Here is a 27,141-nt window from a genome sequence, read left to right as displayed (position 1 = left end):
GTCCTCCGGTGACTACTCTCGTGCAGGGTACCTTAACATTATCCTAAAAGCTTCTAAAGGATTGGCCAATGGTCTAGTCGACGCTTTTCAGTTTCTTTTGGAATATAAGTTAGATAGGTATAGTACATATACTTCAGATATTGTCTGAAAATGTTCTGGAGGATTGTTCGCTAGTCTAGTGGACAATTTTCTTTCCGTTCTATAACCCACTGTTTAAATTTTCTATTTTCCATTTTTCCACTTTTCCATTTTCCATTTCCCAATTTTCCATTTTCCATTTTCCAGTTTCCATTTTCCAGTTTCCAGTTTCCATTTTCCATTTCCTATTTTCCATTTTCTATTTTCTATATCTAATTTTCTATTTTCTATTTTCTATTACCAATTTTCTATTTTCTATCATCACTATTTCCAAAGTAAAAGGCTCCAGTCAATGATTCATTAACCTTGTCGCTCAAACTAAAAGCTACAAGAGACTATAGCACAGTGCAAACGAAAACTGCTCCCCGTCAATGATCAACATCACGGCTCGTCAGTTTCAACAAAACGCCATTAAAAGTCATACAGCATTAAATCTAACGCTATTTCAAAAGAGGCGCGAACGAGGTGCAAAATAGCGCCGATTCCGAAATAAAGCGCTAAAATCAATCCGGCGAGCGCGCGCCAGCATTCCGCGGCAGTTCCCCGAAGTAGTTGCGTTATAATGAATTTACCGAGTTCGCTGTTTAACAATGCACATCTCGCCAACGCGGCTGTGTTCCGTTGCGAACGATAACCCGTTGAAATACGTTACGAGCCCGCCGTTTCCGGGCCCCCTCCCCCCCCCCCCTCCTCCCCGCCTAGGTAATGCAGCAGGTTTAGATCTTCTAATCTATTTGATACATTACTCGCCGCATAGCTGAGATTGTTTCGTGCTCGCGGCGCGGCATTAAATCTCCTTTCTACTCGAGCCCTAAAATGTTATTACTATTTTAATTGCGCCACGCGTCGGCGAACAAGAATTTATTCGTTTTCCTCCCCGTTCCGCGCTGATTATGAAGTTAACCCTGCCGCGGCGCGACACTCGATTCGCCCGCGTATTCGATCCGCCTCGAAATCTCTCCGGCAACACGCGTCGCGATTAATAGACTCGTTATTATTGTTAACCGCTGCGAAATGTATTCTCTGCCGACTGTACCGGGCATCGACGATCGACCTTGATAGAGTTTTATGCTCCGCGATGAATAAGTGCATCGACGCGACCGCGGGGGAAAAATTATTTCGAAAAACACCGTGTCCTGCAATCCGCTGGCACGCGTTGTAAAATTGACCATTTGTTCAAATTTTGCGCCGTCGTGGTTGTAACATGGATGGAGAGAGATTTATAAAATCACTTCTTGGTAGAGTTATTGCAAGAGAATAAATTCGTGATAGGCTTACATTACTTTGCAGTTATTATGATTGTAATATGTTATTATGATATGTAATACGCTGAAATATTATCATTATTTTATGAAATATTTTCACTGTGTATGTAGTTTGGAATTTCTTTAGAATTTCAGTATAGTTTGGAATTTCTATAGAATTTCAGTATAGTTTGGAATTTTTTGGAATTTCAGTATGGTTTGGAATTTCTATAGCATTTCAGTATAGTTTGGAATTTTTTTGGAATTTCAGTATGGTTTGGAATTTCTATAGAATTTCAGTATGGTTTGGAATTTCTTTAGAATTTCAGTATAGCTTGGAATTTCTGTAGAATTTCAGTATAGTTTGGAATTTCTATAGAATTTCAGTATAGTTCAGAATTTTTTTGGAATTTCAGTATAGTTTAAAATTTCTATAGAATTTCACTATAGTTTAAAATTTCTATAGAATTTCACTATAGTTTAAAATTTCTATTTCTGTAAAATGCTTCGTTTACCGAGGCTCCGTCGCGCGCAGCTCGACAGCCGGAGAAGGCTGAAACGCTGGCGAGGCATCATACTTAAATAAATTCCGCATTTCGTAGTTGGCCGGTATCGACGTATCGACGCGCATCCCGCGAAAGCAAACCGGAATACGAAATAAGAGACGGAGGAAAAACTCGCGTGCAACGCGAAAAAAGAAAGTTTCCCGGAGCGGCGGAGCAACGGCTCGCGGCCGGACGGTTCGCCGCCGTCTATCGTCGTCCCACGAATAATGGACGAGATCGATGACTAATGCAGGAATCGGCGGGATGATGATGACACGGCGGAGAAAAAGTTCCGGTTCGGCGTCATGAAATATCCACGGCGGCAGACGCTAACAACCACTCATTACGGCTGAAAATAACGCGGACAGTGGCCGCGCGCGGACCTTAGCCCCGTCGCCGCCGTAATTCCGAGGGAAAATACAGAGCCCTGAAATTTCAATTTCCCCACGTGCCCGCGGTCTCCCCCGTATTTTTTTTCTACCCTTTTGGATGGTGCCACAAATGGGGCACTTTAATATTTTACAGAAAATTAGTAACCACAGTCTAGTAACCGAACTGCATAAAGATCCGCAGCAGTAGAGTTTCAATTCCGTCTTCAAGTCTCAGCGCAACACTTAACCTTTCTGCTCGCTACAACCTCCGCTATTACACCATTTTAATCTATCCAGGAGTAATAACGATCCGCGGCGGCGGCGCCGTCGCAATCTCAATAATTTTCGAATTAGGAGCCTGAAATCCATCATATTCTGATGGGTTTGGTTGCAGGAGAGCGGTATTAAGGTGCACGGTTTCCCCGGAAATACGTACATCGATGCATCTGAAGGGAATTGGAATGTAACGAACAGGAGGCAACGACAAAGCATACCAGCAATAACATTTGCCAAGCGTAGGTAGAGGAGACGCACGCGGAGCCCGCGCGAGCGCGCGCAAATCCTATATTCCCGGAAATATTAGACCACTGTGCGTTGTTTCGCTTCTATTGCTTGATAGCCCAGCCGCCGCGACGCGACGCGTCCGCGTCCCCGCGTCGTATCGAGTAACGATCCCGCTCGCGCGCGACCGACACACAACTTTGGGTATTAGCCGATCCGCCGCTGTCCCTTATCATTCGTGGGACAGTTTGTCACTTACAACTGAATCTACTTCTACGATCACGTACACCCTACTCCTCTCAGTCGGGTTACAGCTTTGACGGTCGAACAGCACTTTGACGTAGTTATCGTGTTATCGCGGCGAGTATCGTGTCTCGAATACATTCTCGCGTGTAAATCCCGGTTCTACGGACGCGAGTCTCGATTTGTTAACGCGACGAGAGGCCGCTCGACCGATCCACGTTCCACTTTCTGTCGTTTAAATCCGTAGGAATCTTGTTGCAATTTTTTCATTTAGTCTTTGACGATCTTGACACTTTGCCAGACGGTCATTAGGCTGCAATTGGTGCTACTAACATTTTTATATTTTTATAATAATAAGCGGTGTTTGTTTTATTTATTCTGATTTTATTCTATTTATTTTATTAGTCACAAAAGAGTTAGTATTTAAAAAGATTTATGATAATATTAGAGCGTACAGTGGCTCAATGTTAAGGTTATGATATGTATATTTTTGTATGCGTATCGATGCAACATAGCAGGAGTTATTTGTTCATGAAAAATTGTGTTCACTTCCGACGGTATTCACAAACATTCATAATGATGATCTATCGTATAATCTTCACAAGTGTGATAGACAAATTGAGAAAAGTAATGCTATTCATATGCTATTTAAAGAATTAGGCATGTCTGCTGCAAGTAGAATAATCGATCAAAGCTCAGACATGGCAAGTAATTGAACCCTCTCACGGAATCTTCCTTGATTAAAAATTCACCCAAGAAAGACATCAACCTCGTAACTATACTAAACTAAATATACTAAACTTTACAAAACTAGAAATGCATATCTGCAAAAATATATTTCAATAATCAAAGAACTGAATTTCACTGCACTAAAACAATATTATTTATCTATTTCTATCCTGAAGTATTTTAAAGGTTTCTAAATAGAATCAACGGTGAATCCTGAAAAATTAATTTAAAAAATTGTATCGTCGAACTGCCAGCGAAATCACGGAATATAGCGAAGGCGTGCGAATGCGCGTATAGGGTAGGCCCAGCGTTAATTAGCCGGCAGCAATAATAAAGCCAGTCGGGGAGCACCGTCTTCCCCCGGCACGAGGGGGGGGGGGGGGCAAGAGGGCGGCCGGTTAGGGTAACTCTACCCGCGCGCGGCGTGTTTATTTTGCCGATGAGAAGCCGCCGTCCCGCGTAAAACGAGAACGATATTTACGACAGGGGCAGCGGGGCTCTCCGCGGCCGCCGAAAACCAGCTTTATGATCAAGCGGCGCGCGACCGGAAGGAAAGACCGCCCCCGCAATGGGAAACGGGAGATGCGTATCCAGTTCTGGTAATTTGCGTGCGGCCAGTAATTTCGTTCTTGCGCCGACTGCCGATGCCTGTTGCTTTGTCGCCCGGCAAAGGGACTCTCGAGGACCCGCGGCCAAGAACCGATCGACCGAAATAACAACCTCGATCGGGATTCGCGGGTAGCCTTTTCATCCTCCCCCCTCTCTCTCTCTCTCTTTCTATCTCTATCTATCTATCTATCTCTTTCTATCTCTATCTATCTGTCTATCTCTCTGTCTATCTATCTACCTATCTCTCTGTCTATTGATCTATCTCTCTCACTCGCTCGCTTTCTCGTTCTCGCGTCATCTTGGTACCGCGGCCAATCGAAGCGATGTGGAGCAAAGCCGCGTCTAAACTTTGTGACTGGGTTATTCCGGTCGTGCGAGAGAACTCGACGGGAATCGATAATTCCCTGGTGTCCGACGGGCGAATAGTTTCGATAATTGTGTGCCACTTACGACGGTGGCCATTGGAAACTGCGCCGCGATTCGAGAGATATCGGGCTTTTTGGCGTCGATAACGCTCGAATCCTCAACTTCGTGCTATTATCCGCGTCTTCTCGATTGTCTGCTGGAAACAAGAGCTGCCGCAGACTCTCGTAAACATTCGTATCAAGAATGCGATTAACCGGTTTCGTTGAGATTTTAAGCAGAGGTTCGCCGCCAGAAAATTTCGGAACGGTCTCGCGTTACAAACAGTTCCATTGAGGAATGGAATTCGATCGCGGAATTATGAAATTCCCTTCGAAATGGACAAAAGTTCCCGAACTAAGTGGCGCATGTTTGATCTAAATCGGATCATTCTAACTTTGTTAATTTCATCGATGAAGTAAAGAGAAAAAAGGCTCTGAACTATTTACTTCGCGTAATTAATACGCGGAGCGCACACGCGAGACGTCTTCGCACGGAGACGAACGCAAAGAGAAGAAAGAAACGCCTCGTCCACAAACCGAAGACAATCGCTCGCCTCGATTTTATCTAAAGCCACGCATCGCAACGTTACGGGGCCCAACATATTCAGGCCCCATTTCCAACAGGTTTCCTCCGCAGTTTCAGCACTGAACTTCGAACCCGCCGGCCAATTATTAATAAATTCAGCGCGTCGGTCACTCGAGCCGGTCGTCCGCTAACGAATGTTGCGAGTCAACCGGCCGGCCCCCGGTAAACAGAATTTCGAAAGAATCGTCGGGCGAAATTGTTGGGACGGTAACGAGCCCCGATATTTGGGCATTCGCCAATTTGATGGGACGGAAAAGGAAAAAAAAAGAGAGTCCGGGCGTTCCTTGTGGCGCTGTAAAAACCGGGCATAGTAGTCGCCTCGAAAAATTCGTAATTGCAGCTCGCAAAAACGAGATTGAGGTCGGACAGTGTCGAGAAGAGAGAGAGAGAGAGAGAGAGAGAGAGAGAGAGAGAAGGAGAGAAAGAGTGAGAGAAAGAGAGAGAGAGAGAAGGAGAGAAAGAGTGAGAGAAAGAGAGAAAGAGTGAGAGGAAGACAGAAAGAGAGAGAGAGAGAGAGAGAGAGAGACAAAGATAGAGATGAAGGGGGGCGAAAGGACAGTTTAGCCTCGAACTCGGGCGTCCAGTTAAACTCCACTTTCGAATCCCAATTTCTTCGTCAAATTCGGTCGGCCAGGAACCGCCCGTGGCCGGTGAGAGCGGCGCGGCTATTACACGGTCCACGGGCGTGAATTCGTTACCGGCTTCTAGTACCTGGAACGAAGTCTCGACCGTGGTTCTGTCGTCGGTTCTTTTATTAAGATTAAAAAGCGACGGCGGCGACGGCGTCGGCGGCGTAATTACTTGGCGCTGGCTAGATGACTCGAGAGACTGATTGGCGAGGAGAGCATCGCCGGGGCGAAAGAGAGAGAAAAAGGAAGATAGTTAGAGAGGGGGGGGGGTCGGACGGAGGAAGAGAGCGAAAGAGAGGAGAGGGTGCGGAAGGCGTCGATATCCGGGCGGCATCAATAAGGGCGGGCGAAACAAAATAGAAAAGTGAAAACAAGCGTGCCACCCGATACACCGGGTTTCTCATTATTTTAAGTGACTCCGGGGGCCGGCGACGAGAGGCAGCGGCGGCGGCGAGGGGGTCCGGGGGCTTGAGGGACAGAGGGCGGCGTGTATATGCGCGCCATATATCACCACTTGCCACTCAGCCGACCGGTATCGTATAATCGAGTTGTCAGGCAAACTACCCCTTACGGAGAATGGGTCCGCTATCGTTGTCGCCGCCGCAGACGCCCGCCGCCCGACGCCATAGTAGTCGCCTAATGCACGCGTTATTACGTTACACGCATTTAAAACTTGCCTCCTATTAACAGTTTGCCATCATCTGCGGCCGCCGACGGGTACCACCGGATCGAATTCAAGGCGGGCGCGCCGTGCTCGCGTCGACCGAGACGGGACACGACGCACCGCCGCGACGCTAACTTTGTTCCGCCGTCGAACCGGATTTAATACCGTGCAACCCATTACCGCGACGATCTAATGGATCACCGGGTAGAAGTGTTCCCATGGCGGTGTCTGCCGGCTCCTTTGAGCAGACGAACTCGTTTCGGCAGCTTTTCGGACGCTGGACGAGACGACGGCGATCTTTATAGGGTTTTTAAGCATGGAACGATGCCACGGGGTTGTCGGTTACCTCGCGACATTTTTTAAGCCTTTGCACTCCAAGTCATTTTAACACATTCCATGGGTACCATTGGTGGTACACGCATAAATAGCTAGTCAATGCGTTAAATAAATATTTTACGACAAGTTAGAATCTGAGAAATAATTTTCACCAAAAGAATAGATCCATAATAAGTCTGCATCATAGTTACATTGACAATAATTGATAAATAAATGTAATATATTGATTTTTAAAGCTTCAATTAACCAGAATATAGAGTCGACGAAATAAAGCTGAAATAATATTTTTGTCTCGTAGTATTTTAGAAAAATAGTGATTATTAATTGTCTGATGTGTCTGACCCATTGCGCGCTTATACTACTTGGAGCACACATATCTATCTCTTTCAACAATTTTAGTTTCTCTTTCCAATCTCTAAAACAATTCGTTGAATAATATACGTTAGTCTATTATTCTATTTGTCGATCTAAGTAAAAAACCAATTTACAGACTAATAAAATAATAAAATATTAAAATTGAATTTTAAATCAGCCGCAATCCCACTTACACTGAAACCTAAAAGGCGACCGTCCACGGTTAAACCTCCTCCACTCCGACGTCGACTTTCAAGTTCCCCGGAGGCACCTCAATATTTCGGATTCCCCGTAAAACAATCTACACAGCCTGCGCCTAGGATGGTCCGCGAATTTAGGGTGGCAAGCTGATATACAATATAATTAGCGTACGATCTCGGGCGTCGTACATAATGCCCGGTACACCTTCCTAATCTACTCCCGGGAGCATAATCGACGAGCGACGGAATGGTCGGGCGTAGATTGTCCGGTGACCCAGTATCCGGCGTCCGAGAGAGGGAAGGGAGGGGGTTAAATGACGAACGGGTATCGTTCGATCGCAGGCAGCGTGTAAGGAACCGCGGCAAGGATTTGCAGGAAAATTTATTGGCGAGGTGTACACCCGGCTGTACATATGTACTGGCACAATGTGCCGGACCGTGTTGCGGTAGCGCCTGCTGCGCGATGTAGAGCGTGCGCGCGCGTGCTACCTCGTGTTCCCCAGCCGCTTATGGTTATGTAGGCCTAACCCTGTGTGTGCGCGCGCGGCTCCGTTCATCCGCTATCTACGTCATGCGAATATTACCGAGCCGGCCCCCTTTGAGCCGGTCCCGCATACCGCCAACTATTTGCAACGTTACATCGCAAATTGGTGTCGAGCACAGCCTCGGCGCCAGTCTTTGTTGCCCGGATTCCTTGAAAATCTCCGGGAGACCCGTCCGGATCTCCCTTTCGCGGGACAACTTGCCGGATACTGCGTCCTGGCTCCCGTCAAATTCTACGTTAACCCTTTGCGCAACGAATTATTTTTCAATTTTTTACGCTCTTTTAGGGTTCTATTTTATTTGAACCTTTCGACCGCTAAAATTATTCTATTATGTGCCAAAATAATTTTCATAATAATAAAGTTTAAATTTTTAAAATTGTTGAGTAGGGAAGTTGTTGTTGTGAGTCGCAATAATTAATTTCGTACGCGTGAAAGTTACATACATTCTGTTACATAGAATAGAAATATTACGAGCCAGGAAAATGATCTTATATTTAAAGTTAAAATGGCTTCGAGAGCAAAGGGTTAAGGGACAGTCGTTTGACTGTTACTTCTTTTAACATTTATTAAAGTTGACTAATTACTTAGGTGTATTTGCCAGGCTCTGCTTCGATTTATATTTCCTTCAATTCAAAATAGAGTAATTTAAATAAGTAAAGGAAGAATTAGATACGATTAAATATAATTAATTATGATTAAATACTATTAAATACAATTAAATACAATTAAATAGCTATTAGATTCTTTAAATTCAAAATAGAGCAATTTAAATAAAGGAAGCAAGAATTAAATACGATTAAATATGATTAAATACGATTAATTACGATTAAATACGCTTAAATACGATTAAATACTATTAAATACAATTAAATACAATTAAATAGCTATTATACTCCCACATAGCAAACGCGATGATTCTATTATCTTCACGCCCATGTTTCGATCGTCTAATTTAATTCCATCGTCTCGGCACGACGCTGCATCGTCCGTACTCTATCATACATGTATACACACCTTATAGCGTACCCCTTCTGCCTTCGCAGACGTCGAATTTATAACACGGAAGGACATTGAGATTCAGCATTCCCCGCGGACATCGTTACGGGGCGGTTTCCGGCGGAAAAGACGAGGAAACGAACTGGCCGTGAGATTTCATGCGATCGCGCGACGGAGAACGGAGCCGATTGTTATTGCCCGAAACAACGGCCGCGCGGGGGGGGGGGGGGCGTGGGGGCGCTTACGAAGCGCTGGCAGTTGCAGGCAGTTTCCGCAGGATATATCGGTGGTCAAGTGGAAATAAAACGTCTGTGTCGCTGGATAATGTCCGCCGTTAATATCGGAGCTACGACGCGGCCGTCTCTGCGAGAGCGCGGCTACCAGGATTTAGCTATGCGACTTATGAAAAGCCGGGCCGTGCCGCGATAACGCTGCGGACGGACCGTCAGATAGACGAATTTCAAACCGACGCGCTGCTCGTTTGCGAATCTATCGGGGAAAAAGAAGAAACGGGGGAGATCGCGTTTGTTATCTGTTTTCTACGTGGTTTGGCCTCGTCGGTGATCTCTTGTCGTGGAAATGTAAAAAATTAATTTAGAAATATATATAGGGATTTAATATTGGAATTTGATTTTAGAGATTTAGAGTTCAGAGAATATAGTAAAAAGTATTATTCACCTGTGGGTTCTATTTTTAATTTTAAAGCATGGAAAAATTGTTGAGGAAAAACCTCTTTTGGTTTTCGAAGTTGTGTTTCATGGTGTTGAGAAAAGTTTTTGCTGCATTGTAATATAATTATTTCTGTTAATCAATTATTTCTTGTAATAATAGCTATCTTTGCGATTAAGCAATTTTTTATAATTTTCCAGTTGCGTGATTTATCAATTTAAAAATCTATTAACCTGTTCCACGCCAGTTGCATCCAGCAAATACGCGTTTATTTAACGCACTGAAAAGATATCCATATGACATAATAAATAATAATTTAATAATACGATATGATAGCATAATAAGACAGTAATATAACAGTATAATAATAATGTAATTAATTTTTTCCTTTCATTCTCATATCTCATATCTATAAAAATTAATAAACACCTACAATATATCAGTTTCACATTTAATAAATATAATTAACATTTACTATATACAAATACGAATAATTGGTACACATAATTTCACAATCTAACACATAACGTATCAATCGACCAAACCGAAGAATCGCGTGAAAACAGAGCTCGTCGCGCGCCGCGTTAACGATAGAGCCGATCGAAGCCGGCAATTTATTCGCCGTCCGACTTATTAAAATACTTCGGGGCGGAAAGTTTCCCCTTATAAAATCGCCGCGGATTTGTTCACCTTTGAGAAGTGTTCGCAAAGTGTTCGCGAACGTAGTTTATCGAGTCGACTTCGCGGCAAGTTTCGATCCTATCAGCCGGATCCCACGCGTCTCTGTCTATCTGTGTGTCTGTGTTTGTGTGTGTGTGTGTGTGTCTGGCAATCGATTGAGTAATTCCTCTGTTCGTTTGAATCGCTCCGAAGCGCGCATTCTTCCCCGACTTCCGAACGAAAGAGATTGCTTGTACTTCATGTACTATATATATATTGTTCGAGGGCAGCCGGGTTTCGATTTCAACCCGAGACTTTCTGTGATAGCCGATGCTTCTCCGATGTTACGCCTGGATTCGTTAAGGGGTTGGACTACTGTTACCAGTACGGAGGAGAGGAGGGAAGTAGGAGGGAGGAGAGGGCAATCTGCACGGTAAAAGTCTCGAATAACTCATTCGTCAGAATTTCGTATTGAATGTCTGTGGAAATTAATTCTTCGATTGTCTGCCGATTCCTTTCTCGAGAGGTTCTCCCGGGTTCCGTTGCTGTCGGCGGGACGTCGAAAGGGTGGCTCGCTCCCGGCGTTCACGGTGCTCGCTACGAAGTTTTTTATTCCGTAGCGTCGCGTTGCACGGATGCGGACGCTTCTGTCTTTGGTCGATGCACCCATTGCGCTTTATTTCTTTCGAAATTAAGCGATTAAACGATTCTAAACGACTCAGAGATTATTATTTAGTATATTTATAGATACTAGTATTCAAATATTAATACATAAATTCGAGATTTATACAAATCTTGACGAGTACTGCAAGTTTCAAAAGAACAGGACCTTTGATCCACAATAAGTTGGATTATTAAAATTAATAAGGGAAATAAATATTATTGCTCATTATATTTATTAGTCACATCGTGCAGAGTTTTATATAGAAAATGTAGATCCACATTACCCCTTTCGGTCTCAAAAGAGCGCGTCATATACTCTCTTAAAAATTTATAAAAATCGTCTGCCGATTACAGAGCCGTAAAAAATTCCAATTACAAATTGCAATATTCTCCGAAAATTCGCAACGCGTTGGTCGCGACTCCCCGATTCTCAATACGAGAAATAATTTCACGGCCCGCCGCGGTTCCGAGCGATCATCCGCGCGTATCGCCGGTCGCGATCACCGCAATCCAGAATATCCGAGAAAGATCGTCCGAGGGGGAAGATAAAAGAGGGTCCGGCCCTGCGAAAGATCGCGGGAAATTTACCGGCCACGCCTTGTCATTGCGCTGGGAAAGACAGGACACGGGGGCCGATAAGATTTATCCGAGTTTTCTTGCTCGAAGATGGCCGGCACGGGAAAGCGCGCGCGCGATCCAGCGGCGTGGCAGCGTCTGTCCGGGCAACGGTTCGACAGAAATTCGATCCCGGCGCAATTTTAATGAACCGTTCGCCCGCCGCGCCGATAGAATGATTTAAACGGATCGACCGTCTGTAACACAATTATTCAAGAGATCGGCCGCGGAGAGGCTACCTGTAATTTGACGTTCAAAGCGATTCCCAGACACGTGGATTTCGATCGGCCGATCAGACGTGCTTAAATTATTCAGGCCTCCTCGGAGCGCCGGAGTCGGGAGGGGGAGAGAGGTGGACTTTAAAGTGACTTGAGAGAGAGAGAGAAGCTTGAGAAAAAGAGATTTTAGCAAAAATTGAGAGAGGGAGAGAGAGAAGCTTGAGGAAAAAATATTTTGGGTAGGCTTGAGAGAGGGAGAGTGGTGGAAGGAGACTTGGGAGCGATTTAAGAGCGTCTTCAGAGAGAAATAGAGACTTGAAAGCGACTTGAGAGAAAGATAGAGACTTTAGAGCGACTTCAGAGAGATATAGGGACTTGAGAGCGTCTTGGGAGGGAGATAGAGACTTGAGAGTGGTTTAAGAGAGAATTAGAGACTTCAGAGCGACTGTAGAGCAACTTGAGAAAGAGATAGAGACTTTAGAGCGACTAGAGAGGAAGATAGAGATTTCAGAGCGACTTGAGCGAGAAATAGAGACGTTAGAGCAATTTTAAAGAGAGATAGAGACTTGAGAGCGACTTTGGAGCATCTTGAGAGGGAGACAGAGACTCGAGAGCGACTTGAGAGTAAGATAGAGCCTTGAGAGCGTTTTGAGAGAAAGATAGAGGTTTGAGATCCTCTTTTGAGTGAGATAGAAACTTGAGAGAGAATTGAAAAAGAGTGAGTCAGTGAATGAGAGTGATAAAGAGTCGAAGCTTGAAAAGTAATTGGGAGAGAGTAGGAGAGAAATAGCAACCTGGGAGAGTTGGAGAGAGATTGAAAGACTTGAAAATAGAGTCCTTGGAGAGAAAGGAGGAGGGAGAGAGAAAGAGAGAGAGAGAGAAGGTAGGAAAGAAAAACACTTGACTGTGGCTCAAGAAACACTGCAACGCAGAGAAAAAGAATTTCAAGAGAGCCTTAAAAAAGACAAAGAGAGAAACAGAGAGCAGGATAGGCCCGCGCCATCCCCGCCGCAAGAATAAAAGCGCCGCAGCCGCGCGTTTCTTTTTCCGGCAGCGCGGGACGAAACTTTCGTATTACCTTCTAATGACTGCCGGTTTTCCCCAGACGTCCCTCCGCGCACGAACTTTAGTCACCTAATCCCGTACGTTACCGTCCGCCGGCTCCCACATACGTCGTTTACTTTAATCTTGAGTTAGGACTCCATTAAGTATCTCCTGCGAGCTACGGAAACTGCAACGGCTCCCCCGGAACTTCCGCATTCGGTGCGTTACACAATTATCCCGGTTAGGCGGCCGGCGATGCTGAATTATTTCAGGAATGTTTTATTCTATTACATCCTCGGATTACGCTGTCCACGGGACGGAGGAATCGCTTTTCATCGGCGGACCTTCCTTCCGCATTTATGGCTTCTTACAATTTTTAGGAGACAGAGACGTAGGCCCCCGCAAGGGCTTCCGCCGCGTTTTCGACGATTCTCCGAAACTGCAGATTCGACGCTGGGAATCTCGTGTTTTAATTAGGCTAATTTAGACGCGAATAGTTGAACGAAGATTGTAGGGTTATATTTCATTCGTTTTTGTAGAATAGAAAAATTGTAGCGCATTTTTAATCGGACATAAAACACCGCTTACATTTTCCAACCCTCCCATAAGCATGTATCGTTAATCTTTCTCACCCTAATCGCATCCGGATATTCCAACTTTTTTCCAAACTCCGCGACCGCGTAAAAATCCTCGGCCTATTCCACGAGGTACAGTAAATCAGTGGCGATGAAATTCGAAGAATCCCGAGATACATCGTATCCGCGGAATGTTGAACATTTTTCTGAGCACTCGGGATCTCCTCGGATCTCCTCGGATCGATATGGTCGACGGGAGCAGTTTCGTTATCGCCAGGTTACGAAAAAAATGCCGGCCAACGGAGGGGCGGGTTTAATTTCTTCGTCTCGATCATTCGCATGTATCGCGGCAGTATTTCATAAAGCCGGAAGCTCCGACGGCCCATTAAAAATTTATTCTCGGCTTAACATCGGCTTTTTCCCTCCCGACAACGCGTCCGGAAAGGAACGCGCGCCGGCACCGTGGGCGCGTCGCAAGTCGAAAATACTCCCGTCGGCCGACGTCTGGATGGAAATCTCGAGTTCGACGACGACGACGACTGTCTTGGTTCGCGGCCGCTCGAGTATTTCTGCCTCTCGAAAATGGAGAAGAGAGAATCGGAGAGGTGGAAGGTCGTCCTTCATTATTTCGCGAAATCTTCTGAATTCTATTCTTTTTGTCGCCAGATTCGAAAAATTTCCGAGAGAAATTATAATATTTCTGGAATTTCTACTTCGATGCAACGGCATTAAAATTACTGTTATAATTGTAGACGTTTAAACGATATCTTATGGACGTTTTTAAGACAATTATTGGGTCGTTTTAATTCCTAAAAAGATCCTAAGACTCCTTAAATAGAATGTTTTTGAGACGTCCAGTGCTTATTGGAACAGGTCTTAAAAAATGAAAAATACCCGATATTAATGATATTAATTTCAGAAAACAAGGGTTGCTTCAAATATATTTCATCCCTTAATAATCTCAATATATCAACAGCAAAAAATATTTTTACTATCTACCTCTGTCATAAACGCATAAAACCCTTACCCTAATCATGAAAAACCGCTCTCCACACACCAAAAAAATTTACAATAATTGCAACAACTACAATTTAATAGTACTGCAAGTTTCGCAAGTGTTTCGCGTACAGGTCTGTCAAAAACCAGTTCGTGAAGGGTCGCGTGAAATTCGGCAGCGTTAGAACGATGTGTGCGTGGAGGCAGGGTAATTAACGCGCGAAGTTGGACGCGCGCGACCGGCTATTGTAGCGCTATCTGGCCGCGCGAAATTAATAGTCGGCGCGGGTGCCTACGCGGTGCGGCGGCGGCGGCGGCGGCGGCGCGCGCGGAAAATCAACACTTACAATGCCGCGGGAAGCTATAGATTATCGGGTCGCGTTATCGGCGCGCCGCGCGGGGGTCAATATTTTCCATACGGAGAGGCAGCCGGTGCGTGACGCGGCAAACCGTTCCCGGCGTAATGAGCTGACATTGTAATGTCCGAGGTGAACGACGGTCCTGGAGACAGGATACCGCAGGACCGCCACCCCTCTCCACACCCTCGCCCCCCTTCCTCGGGCTGGACGTCAATATATTGATGACTGTGCGGACGGAGATTAAGAGACGCCATCTACATCCAGGCGCGAACGATCCGCCCCGAGCCTCCGCGACCCTGACAACGTGTCATTAACCCTCCGCCCGAACCAAACACGGCTCATTTTAACGCAGTGCTCGGGATTAATCCTTTCGCTACGAACGACGGATATATCCGTTATCCGCGTGGAAACTCGCGGAGCCGAACGAAGGATTTTTCCGTCATCCATATAAAAATTCGCGGAGCCGAACGACGGATTTTTCCGTCAAAAAAAAACTGTGCATTAAGGGGTCAATGAAGAGACATGTTACTGAAAAACGAAACAACACTTCGATGGCCCCAATAGCTGTACAAAACTTGTCCCCACGATGCAGATTCCCTCTACCTTCGCCCACCATACATCCACAGTCTAAAACCGGCGCTACAAGACCCACTGCTCCCTATCCAGGTGACCGAAGCACCTCCGTCCAGTGAATGAGCATCGTAAAAGGTATTCGTACGGTTGACGGCTGAACCGCGTAGCAGCGCGTTTGACGCTGCAGATCTCGGGCTTCCCCGGTAACAGGTCCGCCAATCGAAGGTAACGGGATCCGGCACTCGCAAGAGCCCGCTAAGAACGGTAACGGCGATACCACCTAATAACACGTAGGAAGGAGAGGCAGCCGGATTATTTTTCAGCCGGGTGTAGCCGGAGCTCGGTCGGTCGTGGAGAGCCTCTGAATCGACGTCGCCATTAACGCAACATAATCCGCGGCGGCGGGGGCGGAGGAGAGCTGGACACCGTGTGCGAGCCGACCGTGAAAGAGCCAACAGAAAGGAGCCGTGTGCTGAATGGAACCGGCTCTTATCGAGCGGATTCTACGGCGCTTCGTTACGCTCGCGAATCGATCGCTGGCGCGGGCCCCGATCCATCCGCGCCGCTCTCTCATCAATTATCGCCGGCACCCGCGCCGCCAGACACGCCGCCACTGCGAAGAGCGAGAGGGAAGGGGGGGTGGCTGAGAGGGGGTTAATTAACCGCGCGATTTTAAGGCGGCCCGGACGAGTCTGCTGACTGGTAATTGTGCAACACAACACCCGTACAACCTAGGCTAGAAACGTTCCGTGCGAGACGTATCGATTGGCGATGCGTTGCCGGCCTGGTGCTGGGCTACGGTGCCGGTGCCGGGGGGAGGGACACCCGATGCACCGTCGAGCGAATCGGAAAATTGGCTGGCTGCACGAGGATGCGTGCCACCACCTTTTTTCCTGCGAAAACCGACCGCGGTCGTTTCGATCCTGTAATCGGCTCCCGGTTATTTGTTTATTTATTTGCGCGACCTCTAGTAGGACAGATGCTTGTTACCATGCCTTCGCTATTGTTTCGCGCGGCTGCTTGTTCTTCCGCCTCTCCCAGTTTTCATATTCCCTTCGACTCCTTAGTACGCCCATTTTATATTATAAAGCGCATTTGATGCATACATAATTGATTCTTGCGATTCATACTAACAACTCCATTCATAACAATTTTTTAAGTCCAAACTTTATTGGTACAAATATTATTTTAGATCGAGATACAAAAATTTGAGCGGTGCCTCAGAGTCCACTACTCGAGGGCAAAGGGTTAATAGCAGATGGTCAGAATTTAATTTCTGATCCTAAGTTAAGTTAAAGTGTTAACAGATGTATCAGCTACCACAAAGGATCGTCGAACAACAGTAACTCTTAACCGATAAACTATTTACCTGAAATTATTGTCTAACGCAACAGGTGAAAGGATCGTTAGAAAATATACACGCGAATGTATCGGAACTATAACCAACCGGAGCGAGAAAGAAAGAGAAACGGAGCGATAAAGAGAAAGTGAGAGAGAGAGAGAGAGAGAGAGAATGGCATCGTTCGAGGAATTAAAGGATTCCGTGCCGAGAAAAGTTCTTTCACGGCGCATGAAACAATACCGGATGAATGGTGTTTCCCGGCGAAGCACTTCGCTGGTTAAAAGCAAGAGGCACTACACAGCTTCTTACACCTGTCCGTGAAACGTCGTTTCGCGGCCCCCACGGTTTCACGACGGCTTCTCCCGCTGCCGTGGAACTTTTCATCGATACGTCTCGAAGCCGGACAAAATCGACGAGAGGAAAATGACGGGCGCCAGGGAAGAGGGGGGGGGGGGGGGGGCGGTGGCGGAGGAGGAAGGGAAGCGGGGTCGAACTCAATTAATACCGGTGCTCTCGGTTTATACTATATTTCTTGGTTGCGGTATCAAGCGAGCCAGCACAGAGCCCACCTCACGTCTGTCTGCATTTGTTCCAATTCACTTGCTGCCGATTACCGCTCCCTCCAGGCCTGGATCCGCCCCGGCTCACCCTCGACCCCACATCGCCGTTCCCCATTTTCATCCCTATTCTCCCATTTCCTCCGACGTCCCATCCTTTTCCCCCATCTCCCTCTATTTCTGTCTCTCTAGCGCTATCTATCGCTCTTTCCCTCTTTCTGCCTCTCTCTCTCTCTCTCTCTCTCTCTCTCTCTCTCTCGCTAGCTATCGTTCTCTCTCTCTTTCGCTAGCTATCGTTCTCTCTATCTCTTTCTTTCTCTCTCTCTATTGCTACCTCTCTCTCTCTATTGCTACCTCTCTCTCTCTCTTTCTCACTCCATCGCTACCTTTCTCTCTCTATCCCTTTCTCTCTCTCTCCACTCGGCTCGGCTCAACTCGATTCGACCAGAGTCGATTCGCTGCGGCACAGTGTCACGTAACCGCACTTCGAGTGTATCGAAAGAGACGATGCACCGGGTTAAGGTCCAGAGACTCTCGCCGATGGCCGTCTGGAGGCTCCTCTTCCTTCCAGCAGGAAGCCTCCGCCGGGCATTGATCGATTATCGTTGCGTCCCGGACTCCTACGCGGCACATTTATTAGGACCAGCCTGGTATCCTCGATGTCCGATGCTCGACGATTCTCTTTTTGATTTCCCTTGTCTGCCAACTGTCGTACTGACTGGCGAAAGGCGATTGCTCGAATGATTCCAGCATTTGTGTCCAGATATCACGAGGATATTTTTTAGACGTCTGGTAGGGGATGATTTAGGGGATGTTTTTAAGATGTTTGGTGAACCACATAGGGGATGTATTTAAGATGTCTGGTGGAGGATATAGGTGATGTTTTTGAGACGTCTGGTGAAGGACATAGAGGATGATTTTAAGACGTTTGTTGGACGACATAAGGGATGTTTTTGAGACGTTTGGTAGACAGTATGGGGGATGTCTTCAAGACGTCTGGTGGAGGACATAGGGCACGTTTTTAAGACGTCTGATGAACGACATAGAGGACGTCTTTAAGAAGTGTCGATGGTCCTACGGATGTGCTAGAAACGTTCTAAAAACATTCTATAAACATCCCAGAAGCATTCTAAAAACGTTCTAAAAACGTCCTAGAAACAGCCTGGGAACGTCCCTTGTTACAAATCCAGATGTCTTTCAGTCAGTTTAATTTATTTTAATTTAAATTTAGTTATTTCTTATAAGAGTCTATTTCTTAAAATACGCTCTTATATGAAATCTCTATTTCTACATTCTCTATCAGCGGCTTAAATACGTCCATAAAACGTCCATAAGATGTCTTTTAGACGCTAAAAGTCGCCTTGATTGGTAACATAAGGATACAGAAGGATTCGAGGATCTTTCTGTCATTATAGGTACACTTTTACCTAAATTATTTATCATAAATTATTGCTGATCGTAACTACCGATTCACAGACCACCGGTTAGTAAAGACGTCTCAAAGACATCTCAAAAACGTCTCAAAGGCGTCGTCGCACTATCTGCGACCGAACCGCGCCGAGAGGATCCCGGAACGACACTAGGCGGCCGATTATTCGCAAACACGGTTGCGCGCCCGCGGAAATGTTATTTTTAAGGCTTTGTTTACCGCGCGAGGCCTCCCGCAATCATTTTACCGTGGCGCGGCTTAATATCCGGCCGCCTAGGCGACGCCGTCGTCCTCGTCGAACGAAGACGCGAGGAGGTAAAACTAATTTCGTAAATCCTTTAATCTACGCGTTTGCCGAGGGAAGTCGAAGGAAGATTAAGGGAAGCGAGACTGAATGGGCGCGGAGATCGCTGGGACCTATTGATGGAATATGATGAACGAGCCACCCCGAACTTTATTATTGGCGCCGCGGAGCGAGAGATCCGCTCGAAACAAGAAAAAAAGCTCGCGGGCGGAACTGGGCGAGCGCGGCGTCCTCTCTCCCTCTCTCTTTCTCTCTCTCTCTCTCTCTCTGTGTGTATCGTTATCCGGAAAGCTTTGCAAGCTCGACGGATCCCGAAACTCGGTTCGCCAGTGTGTTCCCTCGTTTGTCTCGCGGCGCAGCTGCGAGAACTTGTTGTAATTCGGAGCTTTTGGTTCTCCTCCCCTCCCCCCCCTCCCCCCCTCTCGCCAACGGGTTCCTCGTTAGCTCGCTCGTTAAACGGTGTTTTCGGCGGGGTTTAAGAATGGCGCGGGCCAAGGACCATCCAATCAGGGCTTAGGAATCGAATCGTTAAATTAATTACTGTCGCGGGAGGGCGGCTCTCGTTCGGGTTCTTCATCGACTGGGTTAATGAAGTCAATGGACGATCTACTTCGACTTCGACGGCTCGAATCGACGCCGTTTAAGCCGTTGTAATTCCGTCGATAAGAACGCCGCGAGGATCGACCGTGGCGCGTTTTGAAGCTTCGAGTTTCTGCTGTCGCTATGTCGTATCTGCTCGAGTGTCTGCCTTCATTTTTCTTTGAGATGATTAGCTACGTTGCTGTATAGTAATAAAGTATGATAAATAATACAGTGAGTATTAAGATTCAATTTTGAGCAGCTCGCAATTCGACATTATTTATGCTGAAAAATGGAAGGAAGTCTTTTTGAGTAAAAATTTGGTTCGAGGAGAGTTAATTCCTTAGCTAGGAAAGGCGCCACATGTACAATATATGCTGTCACAAGTTCGTAAATACATATATACGAAAGGCATAAAGCTCCACCGTACTTATTAATGCTTCACATTAAATTACCAATTATTATTGAAAGTATATGCAATTTAAAGCAATTAAAAATAGTTAGCAGACGTCTTAAGATAGACTAAAGACTGTATATTTATTCGCTGGATCTCTCCTAGAGTGCGCAAGTGGTCAAAGGGTCAAGAGACACACCAACCACCTAGGATACCACATAAAACCCATCATAATTAACCGTGGAAAACATCGCCGCGCAAATCGCGATTTTCGCTCCCGTTGATCTTGACTTTCGGCCAGCATATATCCTCTATTTTTCGACAGACCGATTATCATCCATCCCCGGCGGCGTTGTGTATCGATCACGCGAACTCGTTCGCGGCTCGCCGTATAAATATCGCGGGGCCGCATAACTGCATCACCGGTGGCCCGGGTTATTTGGACAGCCACTTACGCAAATAATAGTTTAATATCGCTTGTCCCGCGGTCCCGCGACCATTATTTGACCTCGGATGCAGCCCGGTGATCCTGATTAAATCTACAATTTCCTGTCTTTCGCCCGGCGAAATTGCCGTGTTTCCGGGCGCGCGCGCGCCGGCGGATTAGCGCGGAAATCGGGGGGCTACGAAACCGGGCGCGCCCCGCGCGTCGCGGGAAAGAGTCACGTAGCTCCGACGCGCGCGCGTCACGCACATATTAAAAGCCTACGAAATATGCGGCCGCGTGGGAAGAAAGTTTAATTCGAGCATCGCCGATGCCCCATTGATCGCCGGAGCCCACGCGAGAACCGTGTACGGTTTTGTTGGCACGCGAGAAGAATAAATACGGTGGACCCGTGCTTACCGATCGATTCGGCCCCCGTCAATGTTTTCATACATGATTGTCGGGGGAGCCTAGTGACGAGTGAATTATACGATAATTACACGCGTATCGCGCCGCGTCCTACGGCACGTACGGTTATGCGATAGAAAAGCGGATCCCGCGAAAGTTGATCGCTCGGAGACCACGTGCGACAATTGAATTCCAAAATATTTAGGAATTATGAATGAATTTCCATTATAAGGATATACCGTGACTGGTCGATAATATATCAAGTTTTAATAAAATATGAAATGGTTAGTGTGAAGGATCTTCAACGATGTCGATAAAAGGAAATCAACGTCGCTTAGGTTAACCCCTTAACAGTCGACGACTTTTTCGACCAACTGCGATCTTCTCGGATGCGTCGACTGTCTTATACACAAATTAATTTAATTTGTAATAAATTATATTTGCATTATGTACAAATTATTTTAACCCTTTGCACTCGAAGTCATTTCAACTGTAAATGTGAAGCAATTTTCCTGGCCCATAGTATTTCTATTCTATGCAATAAAGTGTGTATTTTTATGCGTACGAAATTAATTCTTGCAACTCGATGCGACAGTCTCACTACTCGACAATTATTTAATTATTTATTTTAGATTTAGAAAATTATTTTCTAAATCTAAACTTTATTGTTATAAAAATGATTTTCGAACGTAATAGAATCATTTTAGTGGTGCCTCTGAGTCACCATTCGATTGCGAAGGGTTAATTTGTAATTGTCTTAACATAAACACCGACTGTCGCCTCCCACTCGTCCTGCCAAGCAAAACATCGTGGCCTCTCCTCCGCAAAGGGTTAAATTTAAAAAGATCATCTAAAACAGTTATTCTCAGCATTCCATAGACTCGGAATTAATAAATTCTGCAAGAATGAACGATCCGTGGCAGTTGCGAAGTTAGCAGCGAAGAGGAGGGTATTCAGGCCGGCCCAGATGCGGTTTAAGCAACATCTATCAAAGGCCGATTCGTTTCTCAAACATGATTGAACCTATCGCGAGTTTTGACGTGGCCGCATCGCGGGATCGACGCTGGCTCGGCGTCCGCGCGAACTTTTTCTGGGCCGTGCACACGTCTAGCGCAAGGCGGCAGGCTCTCGATCAAAGTATCAAACATCAATTATATCATCACTCACTTCCGTACTGCTGGGCGAAGAGAGAAGCGAAAACCTGTCCGGGACTGCGGGCGCCTCTGGCTGCGGACGAGGCGGCGGCGGCCGTAACGGTGTGAAGAGAGTTCTCCTCTTCGTCGCTGCTCGATTGGGCGCTGGGCCCGTAACCGCGCCTGTCTCGCCATTCCAGGGACCGTTGACGGCGCAGTCCACGGCCCCCGTTGCCGTGGCTGCGGCCTAGCGTGCCCTCGCCCTCCATCACTGAAGCATCTGCAATCAGAAATCGAATTTTATATCATTTTTAGTCAATTTTCTTCAGCCTATCGATAAATAGGAGGACGCTATATAACTCTATAGACTCTATATAAATCTATAAATTCTTGAAAATCGATAGAGTTTATCGATCAATTTTTACTATATTTTCTTCAGCCTATCGATAAATAGAACTCTATGAAACTCTATGAAACTCTATAAAACTCTATATAACTCTATAAATTCTATAAAATCGATGGAGTTTATCGATCAATTTTTACTATATTTTCTTCAGCCTATTGATACTTAGAAGGATTATATAAAATTCTATGAGCTCTATATAACTATATATAGCTCTATAAAACTCTATATAACTATAGAGTTATATAGTTATATATAACTATAGAGTTATATAATTATGTATAGTTATATAGTTATGTAGTTATATAGTTATATATATATAAACTCTATAAAATCTAACAATATTATATATTAAAAAATAATCGAAAAAAATGAAAACTTTTTTCTATTACTCTGCTAAGTCCCAAAGTTTGAATCCAAGAGAATGAGTTTCGGATACCGGAATCTAATCGTCCATACTTTCCAAAGGACCAGTGCAAACGTATTCGAAGCATCGTTTCACGGTTCTCCACACATTTCGGTGTCCACAATTATTTACAAATGAGATCTCGATTAAATGCTGTTCACGTTATATTTTCCGTTCGATATCAACGAGCGTTTCATTAACGGGGAGAGAGAGAGAGAGAGAGAGACTTAACACAGTGCGCCGCAGTTTCAGTGACGCGTAAAAACGAGTGACAGCATTTACGGCCGCCGTGCAATAATCGGAAAGGCGGTGAGAAAAAACCGGGGAAATTAAATTTCCACGTTATATTCCGCGTGTAACGCGACTGGCGGCCGGCGCTCATCTCGTACATGACTGACGTTTAAGTAAATAGAGAGGCCGGGGACGATTCTCCCTGTGTATTTCGATATTATAATTCATTTATTCCCACGGTGAAATTGTCAAGCTTGATCCGGGGGAGAAAAATAAATCGGAGCCGACGTCAGATTTTTGAAAATACGTGCAGGATATTCTCCGCCATAGTCCTTGGGTTTCTAAATGAAAATGGAGAATTTTGAAAGTGGAGATGCGATTTTAATACGTTTCTATAATTTTTGGAAATCGGTAACTATGATAACGAGCCACGAAGCTCGAGTAATCATATTTCTTCTTTGTTGAAGAAGTTTGAGAAGACAACACGTGAAATCTTGAGAGTTTTAACAAGACCACGCTATATATGTTCATAAATTGATACTAGCATTTATTTCAATAAATATTCCCCCGGGATTTTAACAAGTATAGAAAATATAAATTTGGCTAATACATAACAAATCAAATAAATGGTGTTTCCGCCCGGGAAAGACTATAATAATATAGACTACAATAATTTAAGCTAAAATACTATCAAATCTCTTGCGACATAATAAAGAATTATATAATAGTGTAAATTATATTAAACAGCCGATATATCGTACTCGATTCCACCGTTTCGTTTCGCAGCTCCAAACTGCCATAAGTGATCGCGCGGAGGCAGAATCGGCCGCACCGAAATCCTGTTTCCGCGTGAAAAACTGCATTGGTTGCGGTAGCGTGGGTCTATGGGACATCAAACATTATTAAAGCCGAAACGGATTTTTCTGTTGCGCGCGGTCGATTTATGGAAAAAGAGAGAGTGCAATTCGGCGCGGCCCCGGGCCGGTTGAAACCTGATATCACCTCGACATCAAACAACGCCGGCTCATTAAGTATTCACAGCCGGCGATGGGAGTCATTCGAGGTCGAATGAAATCGAATTGCCCGCGTGCGCGCGCGCGCGCGCGACACTCGCCGATATCGAATACCGATTATTCCCGTTTCGACGCCGGCAAACGTGTTTACGTTCGGACCGCAGGCCTCTGTTTTCCCTGTACCCAGGAATTTTGATCCGTCGCGCGAACGGATCCGCGGTTGCGCGTCGTTTCGGCTCGGCCGTCCTCGGATTTCTTATCTACGTAAGTATTCTGTGAGTTCGGTGGCTTTATAATATATTGAATAGAGAAAATCCAGAGAAAATTCTCAAATAAGCAATGAATTAATAAATTTTGTAAATAAAATTTCTTTTCCTTTCCTGCAGTCTATATTTTATACTATATCTTAATAAATATTGCAAATCGGTTGATTTATTCAGTTTCGAAAATAAATTTGGCTAAACTGTTTTTTAATTTCTTATCTATCTATAATTCATTGGTAATCTATCATTCTATGCCAAAGGGTTTAAATAGACAGATAAATAAATAAATTTTCATGGATTGATAATGATTAAGGCAGTTTTGAAATCGTAACATTCGGAGTAAAACTTCAAGAATATCGATCTGCGAGAGAGCGCCGTGTAGTCTCTGAAAACAATTTATATTTTATCTGAAAATGAAAAAGAATGTATTTCAAAGCGCGGCACTTTATTCCTACAATATGGAAAATTTAATCCTTGCACTCGAAACCATTTTAACTCTTAATCTAAAGTAGTTTTTCTGTTCCATCTACAGTCTTATGGCCCGTGCGACAGTTACGCTTTTAACAGTTTTTAAAATATAAACGAGTATGGCGATGTCAAAATTATTTTACATTTTACTATTTTATAAGTAAAGGAATATCAACAGAGGTGAGAATTTTTTTCATGTTAATTTTATGCCTGTATACTGGTAGAATTCTTTTGTTATATTATATATAATATATAATTTTATTATATTTACTACACTGTATTTTCCTTCTTTTCTTACCCTTTGCATTATATCAATATATTATTTTTTATTATATATAACAATAATAATAATAATAGTTCAAAATGATATACTGATATAATACAGAAAGCAGAAAAGAAAAGGTAAGATATAATATACTGTATATGAAAAATACATAGTATATACGATAAAATATAATTAATAAATCCTAGAAATTATTAAATTCAATGACAAGTCTGTTTTCATACTATGAAATATTTCAAAATAGTTACTGTACAAAAACTAAGAAGACTTAAGCTATAGTATAGTATATACAATAAATATACACGGAATAAAATTATATATCAAATATATATTAAATAAAATTATGCACCAAATATATACTAAATAAAATTATCTACCAAATATATACTAAATGAAACATAATTAATCACTCCTCGAGATTGGCAGATCCAATGACAGCCCCGAACATCTCGAAATATACACTAAAACCGGTCTTTCTATTTCTGTCGCAGAGCGTAGTTCGCGTCCGATGGAACATTTCGTGGCTCTCGATGAAAAGAAGCGCCGGGGTCCTGACCGATCGGTTCGATCGCTTCTGACTGGGATACGCCAGGTCCGGAGTATCCCCCGGATCAATAACATCTTGAGTGTGTACGGGATCAGATAATTGAGTGGCGGATACCTCTCGAAATTCCCATGGAGACGTCCTCGCGGTGAGTAGCTCTCCCTTGATTACGGAGACAGCTGATTGATGCTCGGGGCTACGATCCAAGCGGATCGGCAGTCTTAAGATCACTCGCTGTGCCGTGGACTATGAAATCTCTGCTCGAAATCGGCACCAACAGCGGCAGCGGAACTCTTCGAATATTAGGACACGCCTTGGCAACATCGAATCGAGGGGTGTTCACAACGTGGCGGAATTTTCTTCGTCGACGAGCTTTGCGTGGCAACGCGTCATAGAGATAGATAGATGATAGACGGATGGATATAGATGGGTAGATAGGTAGATAGGTATAAATAGATAGAGAGATAAATAGATAGATAAATAAAGAGATAAATAGGTAGGTAAATAGGAAGATAAATGAAGAGATAGATAGGTTGGTAGGTAGATGGATAAATAAAGAGATAGATAGAGAAATAGCTAGCTTGCTAGATAGGTAGATAAATAATTAGATAGCTAGCTAGATAGATAGATAGATAAATGAATGGATAGATGAATAGATAGATAGATAGATAAGTAGATTGATAGCTAGCTAGCTAGATACATAGATAAATAGAAAGCAAGAAAGAGAAAGAAAGAGAGTTTAGCAAAATAGCTACCATTCACATCTGCGAGATATTTTATGCAATTTGCCTTTCGTCTTCTATTCAAATAGGGTTTAACTTAAGCCCTCCTTGGACCCAGTCAACTCGCCGCGTAATTTTTGGTAAATTATTTTGTTTCCGTGAATGTTCAATGTCCCGAAGGACCATTGTCTATCGAGTGTCTCTGATGGTCGGTTGGAGAGCATCGGAAATCAGTTCACGAGATCAGAAACTCACTGTACCAATCAAGACACTCTAGTCAAGTCAGCCATTGAGTTCATAGCCCGGTACACAGTTCAAAGCCAGGAGACCGGGTTCTTGTTGCGAACTAGTTAATGATCGGCTACCTGGCGCGATTAGGCTTCCATTTGACCAATAATCGCGGACCCTAATATGCTTACTTGATACATATCAAAAAGAACTTGATGCGATAATTCTCAGTCATATTTCATCGAGCAACAATTATCGAAGCTGAGGAAACTGGTCATTTGACTGCGTTCAATTAATTATTTAAAAATTTTAACACATGATATGATATTTAGAGAATTTATAGATTATGGCGACATTCATGGTAGAGCAAAATTGCGACAGCGAAATATCACTCTATCCAGCACTGTTCAATCAAACGTCTAAAATCAAGCTTCGCTTCATCCTAAATTCTAAAAGCAACCAAGAAATCATCTATTCTATTTATTTCCCCGGAAACGAGATTTTCCACGTTTCGGAACGGCAATTATTATATCCCTTTTGGTTA

At 44.5% G+C, this 27,141-nt stretch overlaps 1 protein-coding gene across 1 annotated transcript in view; it reads right to left on the bottom strand.

The window, feature by feature from the left end:
- Ten-a (Teneurin-a transmembrane protein) overlaps positions 1-22,305 on the bottom strand; it is a 611,676-nt gene extending 589,371 nt beyond the window's left edge. Inside the window, exon 1 of the mRNA XM_078188214.1 lies at positions 22,071-22,305. Within this exon, the coding sequence (XP_078044340.1) occupies positions 22,071-22,305 (235 nt within the window). The remainder of the gene's footprint in view (positions 1-22,070) is intronic.
- Between the last annotated feature and the right edge of the window lie 4,836 nt (positions 22,306-27,141).

The sequence above is a fragment of the Augochlora pura genome, chromosome 2, assembly GCF_028453695.1.
Source record: "Augochlora pura isolate Apur16 chromosome 2, APUR_v2.2.1, whole genome shotgun sequence".
NCBI lineage: Eukaryota > Metazoa > Arthropoda > Insecta > Hymenoptera > Halictidae > Augochlora > Augochlora pura.
This window is presented reverse-complemented; position numbering and strand designations above follow the sequence as displayed.